General features: G+C 38.8%; 1 protein-coding gene across 1 annotated transcript in view; it reads left to right on the top strand.

Moving 5' to 3' along the window:
- Nucleotides 1-12,287, top strand: part of LOC122787169 (guanine nucleotide-binding protein subunit alpha-11-like) — a 191,162-nt gene extending 178,875 nt beyond the window's left edge. The window contains exons 5-7 of the mRNA XM_044053746.1: nt 205-334; nt 11,472-11,625; nt 11,762-12,287. Of these exons, the coding sequence (XP_043909681.1) occupies nt 205-334; nt 11,472-11,625; nt 11,762-11,988 (511 nt within the window). The 3' untranslated portion in view covers nt 11,989-12,287. The remainder of the gene's footprint in view (nt 1-204; nt 335-11,471; nt 11,626-11,761) is intronic.
- The last annotated feature ends 791 nt before the right edge of the window (nt 12,288-13,078 follow it).

Here is a 13,078-nt window from a genome sequence, read left to right as displayed (position 1 = left end):
AGGAATTATGAACACAATATTATTCAGGAATGGTATTATGGAACAGTCTTTAGACAAACCAAACAGAAATAAATATTACTCTTTTTTATTGTAACAGATGATATTTTCTGAATGACGCTAATTATCCAAATTTAAAGTTGTGGGTTAAACTTGTTCATTTGTACCTTTTTGGTTTTCCTAATACTTTTATGTTCATTTGTGCAGGATTGTGGATGTTGGTGGTCAGAAATCTGAACGTAAAAAGTGGATTCACTGTTTTGAGAATGTTACTTCCTTAATATTTTTGGCCTCGCTCAGTGAATATGATCAACGCCTTGAAGAAACGAGCACAGAGGTATCAAGGATGCTAAATATTACATTGTTAAAACAATGAAATACTTTCAGCATTTCTTCATTACTAGTGACTCTAGCTATCTACTGAAATTTGCTTAATGTATATTTTACAGCCATCTTTAGTTCTTATGCTCTTAAATTCCCAAAGCAAATACTCATCTTTCTGGTTTTAACCACAAACTCTTAAAAACAAATTTACTAGTCCTAATCTGTCATATGATCATTATCATCATTAGCTTACATGTATTCATCAAACGATTTCTTCATGTATTTTGGAAAATCCCCAGTAATGCCAATCTTAAGAATCTAGTATTTCAGTTACCATCATGTGTTACGGGTCTGCTTCCCTTCTTCATCCTTTTACTTTCTAAGATAACTGACAAAACATTATCTGACCTCTTTTACAGTCTATAGTATCATCTGTGTTTGACTTACAGTTTAGTCTTCATAACTGATTCACAGCATGCCAGCACTTGGACCATTTTATGCACCAGGCTCCTAATCAGAGACAGCTTATTGGTAAAGAAGGTGTGATGTCACTCAAGCATTTGATAAAGTCATCTTTGCTGGATGCTCTTTAACATGATCACATAAATTGCCATAGATTTTTTTTTGACCTGACTTAAATATGACTGGTCTCCTGTATATACTCCTATACCCCAGCATTATTTTCTGTGCATATTATTTCCACCTTTCTCTGGTTTAGTGATTAAGATGTCTCACTCATACCAGAAGGTTGCATATCAGTCATGCTGTCCACTTATTGTCCATCTGGATTTTTGAAGGGGATTCTACTATGATCAATCAAGGCACAGTTGCTTAAAAAACCTCCTTGATCACAAATGATCAAAAATACAAACTAACACCCACTTGTACAGAACGAAGCGTGATTTTGCTTTTCACCTCTTAACTCATATATACTAACTCCATGGTCATACAACATTGGGAAATGGAGAACCTCCTCAAAATTACGCACAGCAGTCTCACACATGTCTGCATGTATGCAAGAAATCAAAACACCTAAAGTAAATTTGACCAGTTGTGATCAGTCAAGTAGAACTGACCAGTGTGGTCATGGGAAGATACAGGGTAAGTATTTTATATATTCTGCACATTTCTTTGTGAGCTTTTTTGAATAAATCTTTTTGTTTCTTCCCTGCTTCCAAAACACGTGTGGCCCAGGTATTGGCTGAAAGGGTCAGAGAAAGACCAGTTCATAGGTTCATAGGTAGGTACTAGGCTATCGGCCCAAGGGCCTAAGTAAGCCTAGCCAACAAGGTTCCCTGGCTTATGCCACCCAAGAAAGTTAATTTCCTGTGCCTCTGTTGAGCAGAGCCACAGAAGTGATCCCCGGGGTGTATTTCCTATTTCCCATCCACTCATCAAGATTTTTCTTGAAGAGTGCTAATGAGGAACTTTGCTTGACATAGATGGTTAGCTTGTTCCAGAGTATAGGAAGTCTCTGGGACAGGAATCTATCCCTCCAGCATATCCTGTTTATTGTGGTGACAAGGGTTAGGTCCCTAGAGCATGTAGCTTGGAGGGATTGGGATTTCTTAAGGTGCAGCATGTCCAACATCTCTGGGTTTAACATAGCTTTATATGTTAGGCAGACATCTCCTTGGAGTAGGTGATATGCTACAGAGTAAAGCTGGAGTTTTTTGAGATGGTCAGTGTAGGGCATCTGTTTGAGGCCAGTAATCCTCTTTGTGAGGTACTTCTGTGGCCTTTCCAGCTGCTGCAGATGTCTTGTGAGGTACATTCCAAAAGAGGCATTGTACTCTATAATGGGTCTAATGAGTGCCGAGTAGAGGGGAACAATAACCTCTTTTTTCCTGGATGAGAACCCTTTTGTGATGAGGTGTGCCACATAGAAGGATTTCCTGACTACTGTGGCGATGTGGTTATCAAAGGAGAGACTACTGCCCACCTGGGTCCCAAGGTCTCTTATCACACATTTGGCATTAAGTAGACTGCCGTTTATGTGGTAGTTCATGGGTACAGAGTTTTTACCAAAGGGAATGACAATGCACTTTTTGGCATTGAGCTTGAGCATCTGTCTCAGTGAGGCCCTTCTGTAGGATGTCCACATAATTTGGGGACTCGACTATGGCTCCTAGTTTGCAGTCATCTGCGAACTTCATTAGCCAGAGGCCTTCTGTGTTAGCCTGTACTTCAGAGAAGTAGATACCAAACAGAAGAGTTCCCAGGACTAAACACTGTGGTACTTCACTTGTCACTGGTTTGAAGTCAGATTTAGAGTCTGCAACTTTTACAGTGTGGGTTCTGTCAGTGAGCCATTTGGCAACCCATCTTGTTATGTAGGGATTTATACCTAGTTTAGTGAGTTTAGCTATAATTCTAGAATGGGGGATGGTGTTGAAAGCATTTGCGAGGTCAAGATAGACTGTGTGAACCACCTTACCCTCGTCTACGGCTTTGGTGACTACCTCAAAGAAGTCAATCAGGTTCAGAAGGCATGATCTGCCTTTCACAAACCTGAACTGGATGAGTTCCAGAGTTTGGAGGTTACCAATGTCTTTGTTTATGAGTTCCATGATGATACGTTCCATGGCCTTGCAGACCAGGCTCGTCAGGCTAATATGGCGATAGTTCCCAGGATCAGTAGTGGCTCCCCCTTTGTGGAGTGGGATAACTGTTGCTGTGCACCATTCAGTGGGCACAAAGCCTGATGTGAGACTATGATTGAACATGGTGCTTGGGTGGGGAGCCAGTTCATTCTGAAGTTTGTGTAAAACACAGCCTAGGATGTTGTCCGGTCCCATGGATGCTGTGTTTTTGGTTTTAGAGAGTGCAGCTTTTACCTGCATAGATGTTATTTCAGGGACTCTGCTTTCTTCCTGTATAGATATGGGCCCTTTAGGGGGTGAGAGGGGGGTAAAGTTAGCACTGAACCTATCTGTCAGGATGTTGGCAATATCAGTTGGTTCGGTAATTTTCATGCCATTGTGCTGTAACTCAGAGCAGATCTGGGTGTTGCCATTGAGATTCTTGACATAGCTATACAATGCTTTGTGGTTGCCCTTAGAATCAGTGGCGATTTTGTTTTCGTAGCTAGCTTTGGTGGATCTTACAAGGGATCTCAGCTTCTTACTGAGGCTGACCAGGGAGCTCCTTCACTCATTGGGATTTTACTCTCTTTTGCAACAGTTTCTTCCTTCTTTGTTTATGGCAGTGGACCACCAGATTGGCTTCCTTTTTTTGGATGATAGCATCTTGGTTCTGTTTGGGATAGCAATGATCCATGCACTCGTGTAAGTGCCTATAAAGTGCAATTGTGTAGGATTCAGTAGTCGTAACTGTATTGTCCATCTGCATGGGTGTCATGAAGTTCCCCACTTCTGTCTTAAGAAGCATGAAGTTGGCTTTGAAGAAATTCTTTACCATGGTTTCCTTAATGGTGTGTGGGGGCCGGATGCGGATATCTAGGATGATTAGCTTATGGTCGGATCTGACCAACAAGGAGTTGATTTCAGGTGTGGTCACTCATGTTGGTAATGACTAGGTCTAGGATATTGTTGCCCCTGGTGGGGGTGTGAATAGGTTCATCCAGGGCATTGGAATTTATGAATTCCAGAAAGCGTTGAGCAAAGGAGTTGGTACATGAGTAGTTTTCCCATTTAATGGTGGGTTAGTTGAAATCGCCCATTATTAGGGTGTTTGGTTGAACCCTAATATTTTCCAGTATATCAAGAAAAGAGGAGTGGGAATCCTGGAGAATGGTGTGGGATCTGTAGCAAGCTACAATTTGGAATGCAGTTTTGCCCAGAGGTAGTTGCACTTGGATAATCTCGGATGCATTATGCTGCGCAACTACCCTGGAGGTGTTGATATCCTTAATGAATATGGACACACTTCCGCCTTTGGTGTTCTGGTCGAGATTATATGGCCGAAAAGTGTGGTATGCGTTATAGCCTGGTAATGCAGGGGTGCTCTCTAGAACCTGGAACCAGGTCTCAGTCACTGCACAGATATCAATGTTCTCCATTTTAAGTAGCGCCTCGAGTGAATGCATTTTGAGATTTAGACTTCTAGCATTGAGTAGCATTACCCACAGTTTTTGCTTGCGTGTTCCTGTTACGGTGGTGAATTTGTCATTTGTACCCTGCCTAAAAAAGGCACTATAGGGGGGCCAAGATCCTTAGCCAGTATCCAGAATCCCAGGGGCGACAGGTACAGGCCATCTCTGGCAAAGCATCATGGTCTGTTGACCATGTCGTCCCAGGCAGACAGATACTGGATCCCCTTAGAATGAGACCAGAAACTTGGCCAATTGTTGAAGTCAGTCATATTGTACTTGTACTGCACTATCATTCTGGGTGATGGCAGGATGCTACTCAGGGCTAGGGTCATACCTGCCTCGGCTACAAGATCGGAGAGCTCTTCCATGTCTCTTTTCATGTAGTCCAACAAGGTACATCTCAGGTTTTTCACACCAACATGGACAATGACAGTCATATTTGTACTTCTTGTGGAGTGACCTGAGTGTGTGGGTTGTGTGGTGGATCCTGGCACCCGACAGGCAGCTGACAGTAACCTTCTCCTTATTTAGCCTGGTGAGTGGGACATCAGTGTGCCTGACTATAGAGTCACCTATGACTAGTGTGTTGGGTACGCTGGTTTGCCTTATGGGCTGTGGTTTATTGGCACACTGAGCCTGTGGGCTATGTGTCATTTGGGTTGTGTTAGGGGGAGTGGAGGTTGCTTGCGTTTCTGCTTTGGAGGTATCTGTTGCTTGAGCAGATTATTATTGAAAGCCTCTGCAAATGTTTTTGTGTTTCTATGTGTGGATTTTGGTGGTGTAGGTTTAGTGGGACTATGTGATGAGTGTGGTGTGGTGCAAGTGTTTACCTTCTCCTCTTGACTGTCAAGTTCAGTCTTGGTTGGAGAGAGCTTTACCTCCAGTTTGGCTAGATAAGTGCATCTCTCACAGGTTGTGGTGTTGGGTGGTAGGAGGAGAGAGTTGTCTGTGTACATGAGGCAGTTGCTACATTGCCTCAAGATGCCCAGATTCACCAGGTGGACAGGAGAAATCACCGGAAGCTGACCCTTGGACATGCCTGAATAAAAAACTACTCTGCTGTAGACAAGTGAGGAAAGTGAGTATAAGAGCTGTTTTTCTCTAAGCAAGTGAGGAAAGTAATTCAAAAACTGCTTTCCTCTAGGTAAAGAGGAAGGTTGATTGCTGTAGTAATTTGTAGCATATTTAGCACTAACAACAACTTCTGAACAAGTGCTGAGCACGAATAAGCAAATTCAAGTGCTAAAACTAAGAATCTGTACCTGGATCTTGTGGTAGATAGGCTACCTAGTGCTTACCACTCTTACTGGTAAGCTAGAATGCTTCTCTTCGACACAGAAAGACTTTGTGGCTCAGAAGCTTACAAACAGTCCTGGATACAGCAAATTTGTATCTGGACTAAACTAGTTACAGGAAAGGTAGAAAACAGGTGCAAATGTGGGCTTTTAAACCAGAAAGTTGAAAGAGATGGTAAAACTTCCCAAACGGCCAATAAACTACAATTTCTGGGCCAGAAACCACTGTTGTGGTAGATAGGCTACCTAGTGCTTACCAATCTCACTGATAAGTTAGAAGCCTTCCCTCCAACACAGAAAGGCTTGGGGGGATCAGAAGCTTAAAAGCATTCCTGGATACAGCAAATCTGGACTAGACTAGTTACAGGAAAGGTGAGAAATGAGCGCAAATGTGGGCTTTTAAACCGAAGGTTGAAAGAGATGGAAAAACTGCCCAAACAGCCAATAAACTATCATTTCTGGGCCAGAAACCACTCTTGTAGATAGGCTACATAGTGCTTACCACTCTCACTGATAAGCTAGAAGGCTTTCCTCCAACACAGAAAGGCTTGGGGGCTCAGAAGCCTACAAATAGTCCTGATACAGCAAATCTGTATCTGGACTGGACTAGTTACAGGAAAGATAGGAAACAAGTGCAAATGCGGGCGTTTAAACCAGTAAGTTAAAAGAGATAAAAAAACTGCCAAGCGGCCAGTAAACTACAATTTCTGGGCCAGAAACCACTCTTGTGGTAGATAGGCTACCTAGTGCTTACCACTCCCACTGATAAGTTGAAGGCTTCCCTCCAACACAGAAAAGCTTAGGGGGCTCAGATGCTTACAAACAGTCCTGGTTACAGCAAATATGTATCTGGACCAAATTAGTTACAGTAAAGGCAGGAAACAAGCTTAGAATTGTTTTTTGGAAAGTGGAAAGGGAAAAAGGAGAAACAGAAGATAATTCAAAATTAAGGACCTAAGTGGGCTGCCTTCCACAAATGTTCTCTCTGTATTAGGTAGAATGAGATAGTGACACTAGACTGGGATAGAGCTGGGATAGAGCTGAACAGATGGGACTGGTAGGAGTATCTGAAGTCAAAATATGATCTCACTGTACTCGGTTGAGTGAGCAAATGAGAGGGGGAGTGTTCAAACACAAATTTACAGGAGGGGAGGGCAATTCCAAAGCCACTAAGATTAATACCACAACAAGAAAAGGGAGGGTGGGCGGAAAACTAACTGCAGAGACAGAGAGAGACCACAGTATTTTATGAAACAATTAAATAAAAAAATAAATAACGACAAAGAGACACAGACCACAATATTCAATGAAACAAGTAAATGCACAGAAAAATGCAGTACAATCTTTAACACTGCAAGTTTGTACTTAACTCAGCTAGTAATGCAGTTGATTGTAGGTATGTAGCAGAAGCCAAACAACTCAGATATTTGAGCAGTAATAAATTCAAAGATATGTGGTTAACACTTAAAAATACACAAAAACCCTCTAGGCTAAGAGTTTAACACTGAATATCAATGACGTGAAATACAATAGCCCCAACTAATTGCAGAGACAGAGAGAGATCACAGTATTCTATGAAACAATTAAATAGAAAAATAAATAACTACAGAGGGACACAGACAATGAAACAATTAAATACACAGAAAAATAAAATAAAATGCAGTACAATCTTTAACACTGCAAGTGTGTACTTAACTCAGCTAGTAATGCAGTTGATTGTAGGTGTATAGCAGAAGCCAAGCAACTCAGATATTTGAGCAGTAATAAATTCAAAAATATGTGACTAACACTTATAAATACACAGAAACCCTCTAGGCTAAGAGGTTAACACTGAATATCAATGAAGTGAAACACAATAACCCCCAGTAACTGCAGAAACAGAGAGATACCACAGTATTCTATGAAACAATTAAATAGAAAAATAAATAACTACAGAGAGACACAGACCAATGAAACTATTAAATAGACAGAAAATAAAATAAAATGCAGTACAGTCTTTAACACTACAAGTTTGTACTTAACTCAGCTAGTAATGCAGTTGATTGCAGGTATATAGAAGAAGTCAACTCAGATATTTGAGCAGTAATAAATTCAAAGATATGTGACTAACACTTATAAATACACAGAAACCCTCTAAGCTAAGAGTTTAACACTGCATGTTTGTACTAACTCTGCTAGTAATGCAGTTGATTGTAGGTATGTAGCAGAAGCCAAACAACGCAGATATTTGAGCAGTAATACATTCAAAGATATGTGACTAACACTTATAAATACACAGAAACCCTATAGGCTAAGAGTTTAACATTGAATATCAATGAAGTGAAACACAATAGCCCCAACTAACTGCAGAGACAGAGAGAGACCACAGTCTTCTATGAAACAATTAAATAGAAAAATAAATAACCACAGAGAGACACAGACCAATGAAACAATTAAATAGACAGAAAAATAAAATGCAGTGCAATCTTTAACACTGCATGTTTGTACTTAACTCTGCTAGTAATGCAGTTGATTGTAGGTATGTAGCAGAAGCCAAACAACTCAGATATTTGAGCAGTAATACATTCAAAGATATGTGACTAACACTTATAAATACACATAAACCCTCTAGGCTAAGAGTTTAGCATTGAATATCAATGAAGTGAAACACAATAGCCCCCACTATCTGTAGAGACAGAGAGACACCACAGTATTCTATGAAACAATTAAATAGAAAAATAAATAACTACAGAGAGACACAGACCAATGGAACAATTAAATACACAGAAAAATAAAATAAAATGCAGTACAATCTTTAACACTGCAAGTTTGTACTTAACTCAGCTAGTAATGCAGTTGATTGTAGGTATGTAGCAGAAGCCAAACAACTCAGATATTTGAGCAGTAATAAATTCAAAGATATGTGACTAACACTTATAAATATACAGAAACCCTCTAGGCTAGCAAATGAATTTAATTAAAATCTCAGATAAAGCTCCACTTCTCTGATGGCAACCAATTGTTTGGATCAGTTTATAAATATTAGGAAAACTAATGTAATTTTGAAAGAAAAGCACCAAAGTAAATGCATTCACAAGTTTTCTTTGCATGCTAAGTGCACAACAAATTATGTCTGGTCCTGTAAGTACCTCACCATCTCTTTTATCTTAATCATGTAAGCTGATGTTTCTTTATTTTTATGTGTTTTTTTTATTGTAACGAGATAAAATGGGTAGTGCATCTTCGCCAGAAATCTGAACAAAAATTTTCAGTGCACAGGATGTAAAAAAGGAAACATTACCAACTCAGCAAATCAGTGCACAGGATATAATAAAGGAAGCATGTTACCAAATCAACCAATCAGTGCACAGGTTATAATAATGGAAGCATGTTACCAACTCAGCTAATGGTACTGGAGAACAGGCAGGGCAACAAGCAGAATGAGTGACTAAGGCAGGGTATATTTATCAACAACATCTGTTTCTGTACATTTTACCCATTAGCCATCCTTGCATGCAGTGGCTGTGTCAGCATCTGCTTTACACACAAGGGTTGTATCACCTGTCATTTAACCAGTTTACTGATTTACTGTTCTTATCTATTTTTTCTTAGTTACCCATCTGGCATTTACTTGTCAATATACAGAACTTGCATTTATTTTGTAAAATTAATGTTACTGCTGATTTGATATATTTAAACTTTTAAACCCAGACTGTTACTGATTTGAAAGTTTACACAGTACAGAACTAAAAGTGCAGTATAGTGTTACTGATTTGGAAGTTTACACAGTACAGAACTAAAAGTGCAGTATAGTGTTACTGATTTGGAAGTTTACAGAGTACAGAACTCAAAATGTAGTATAGTGTTACTGATCTGGAAGTTTATAGAGTACAGAACTAAAAATGTAGTATAGTGTTACTGATTTGGAAGTTTACAGAGTACAGAACTAAAAATGTAGTATAGTGTTACTGATCTGGAAGTTTACAGAGTACAGAACTAAAAATGTAGTATAGTGTTACTGATCTGGAAGTTTACAGAGTACAGAACTAAAAATGTAGTATAGTGTTACTGATGTGGAAGTTTAAGTGGTACAGAAATAAAAGTGCAGTATAGTGTTACTGATTTGGAAGTTTACACAGTACAGAACTAAAAGTGCAGTATAGTGTTACTGATTTGGAAGTTTACAGAGTACAGAACTAAAAGTGCAGTATAGTGTTACTGATTTGGAAGTTTAAGCGGTACAGAAATAAAAGTGCAGGATAGTGTTACTGATTTGGAAGTTTACAAAGTACAGAACTAAAAGTGCAGTATAGTGTTACTGATTTGGAAGTTTACAGAGTACAGAACTAAAAGTGCAGTATAGTGTTACTGATTTGGAAGTTTACACAGTACAGAACTAAATGTGCAGTATAGTGTTACTGATTTGGAAGTTTACAGAGTACAGAACTAAAAATGTAGTATAGTGTTACTGACTTGGAAGTTTAAGTGGTACAGAAATAAAAGTGCAGGATAGTGTTACTGATTGGGAAATTTAGACAGTACAGAACTTAAAGTGCAGTGTAGTGTTACTGATTTGGAAGTTTACAGAGTACAGAACTAAAAGTGCAGTATAGTGTTACTGATTTGGAAGTTTACACAGTACAGAACTAAATGTGCAGTATAGTGTTACTGATTTGGAAGTTTACAGAGTACAGAACTAAAAGTGCAGTATAGTGTTACTGATTTGGAAGTTTACACAGTACAGAGCTAAATGTGCAGTATAGTGTTACTGATTTGAAAGTTTACAGAGTACAGAACTAAAATGTAGTACAGTGTTACTGACTTGGAAGTTTAAGTGGTACAGAAATAAAAGTGCCGTATAGTGTTACTGATTTGAAAGCTTACACAATCCAGAACTAAAAGTACTGTATAGTGTTACTCAAGCTTTGGTGCTGCTGTGTCACAAAATAACCCTCCTCTGCATGTTGTGTGTGTGTGTGTGTGGGGGGGGGGGTCAGTTGTTAGTTGTTACTGGGTTCTGTCTCTTATGTTTTACATGACCCTTAATCACATTCTTCTTGGTCTGGGACTAAGATAACACCATTAAGTCTTCCACAAAATAACAGCATCAGTGGGTCTGCTCTGAGGTGCAAACCCAGGCATATCCTTAAAGACACTGAATGGTGAAATATTTAGTGTGGAATCACTCTCAGGACAAGTGAGATGAGGAAATAACTGTGCAGAGATATCTTGTAGTAGATTTGAACATGGAATGGTTGTGAACAGTGGAAAGCTCAGCTGTCAATATGAAGTAGCACTAAGGAAGAAAAAGGAAGAAAAGAAAGTACAGAGATAGTACACACAAAACAAACCTGATGTTAGGACTTGTAGCCATGTCTGAAAACAGTGAGATGAAAAGCTTTATTCTAAGTTAATGTGGTTTACCATGTGAATATTGAAGTTTAAAAAATCACAAAACTCATAGCCACGCCACATGTAAAACTATGATATCACTTAATGGAATATTCAATTTATCCAAGGTGGTATGAGGAATATATAAGAATAGAGGTGTCAAAGTCTCAGTTCCCCACATTGGGAAGGTACATGATGTCACGTCCCCATCAGCAAGCAATACATTTTTTCAGGTTTGGCTATTTGCAGTTTCAACCTTTAATGTTCAGTTGTGAATGTTATGATGATTACTTATATAGTCATCTATACTAGATGTATTTGTTGTTAGATGCTACCAACAGACTTTTTTTTTTTGTGTAATAGTAGTACACAGATAATCTTGTAAGAGCTTTGATACAAATACACAAACAACCTCTTCTGTTTTCCTACAGAACCGAATGAAGGAAAGCATTGCCTTGTTTCACACAATTCTTGATTGTAAATGGTTTAACAACACTTCTATCATCCTCTTCCTAAACAAAACAGACATCCTGGAGGAAAAGGTTAAAACATCCAATGTGGCAAACTACTTTCCTGAGTTCAGAGGTAATCTGGTGTGAAGTTTTTGGTCTGTGTGTCTGCTATCTTTAAGTAAATCAGATTATTCTGCTGGCCTGGTTAGACTATTAGTCTGTTGGACTAAGATTGTCATTTTTCTTAAAATGTCTCTTTCTTTTAACAGGCCCTGCTAAAAATGCTAAAGCCGCAATGGATTTTATTTCTGAACTGTATGAAAAAGTATACAGAAGGGTTAGTGACAAAAAGAAAACAATGAATGAAAATGAAACAAAACGATTACTTTTCCGGCATTTCACCTGTGCTACTGAAACAGAAAACATTAATAAAGTCTTCAGGAATGTGAAAAATACTGTTCTTGTGAAACATCTGCAAGACATTGAAATTCTTTAATGAGGTTAGATATGAGCCTCAGAACTCCTTGCATCATAACAGTTTAAAATGAGGCAGGGACAGGATATAAAATGGCAGCTCCTGTTTGACAGAAGTTCCTAGTTGCATTGCGAGAGAAATGACAGAGAAGAGATGGTACAACATAGCTAACATATCTAACATAACGTGCTAGGATGATGCCTCAGAATATCCCGGTCTCAACAGACAAGCATCTACCATGTCCTCACTGCATCCAATACTGTGATGCAAATTCAGAAATATGTGTTACTCTGTAACTTTATTAACAAAGAAACATTGTTTTTCAGACCCCTTCAGGTTTCTTTATTACAAAACATTCTACTTTGTTTACATGTGATATGACAATGTTATCTTGATCTTGACTCAACATAATTTTTCAAGATTTATTTGGATACTAAGGAATGTTGTCTGTACAACCCTTATAGTACTGGTTTGCAGCAATGTTTGTTTTTCATTCAGTGACCATTTCATTACATTTCTTTGAAAAACATGAATGCATATGCTTTCAAGGCAAAACAGTCATACTGTTTACTTACCAAGTGACCATAAATACACAAGGTCTGTTGCTTGAAACTCACAAAGGCTGTTTCTAGTGTTTGCAGTATTTATTGCTAACCATAGTAATGCATTAATCTGTCCTCATTTTATAAGTAAATCAAATGTTTGAAAAGTTATCCATTAAAATAACAACCAGAATGATGGCACTTTATGTACTGATCTGGCAATAATAATCCAAACAAAATTAAAACTCAGTATTTAAAAGTGAATGATGCATTGTATGATTTTGCAAGATTTCCCATTTGCAAAACACATGCGCACGCACACATGCACGTGCACACACACACGTGTGCACATATACAGATGCATGTACACGTGCATTCCCATACACAGACATGCATGAACATATATGCACGTGCATACATGTACATGTGCATTCACACACACACACACACACACACACATGCATACACACCTACATGTGCGCACATACACTCACACTACTGAACTGCAAAATAGAATATTTCATTACTGTACCAAAAGTCACCAAAACACAGTATAAAGCAACAGCTAC

Source organism: Protopterus annectens, chromosome 13.part0 (assembly GCF_019279795.1).
Source record: "Protopterus annectens isolate FY-2018-M chromosome 13.part0, PAN1.0, whole genome shotgun sequence".
In the NCBI taxonomy this organism is placed as follows: domain Eukaryota; kingdom Metazoa; phylum Chordata; order Ceratodontiformes; family Protopteridae; genus Protopterus; species Protopterus annectens.
Note: the sequence above shows the minus strand (reverse complement) of the source record. Positions and strands in the feature narration are given on the sequence as shown.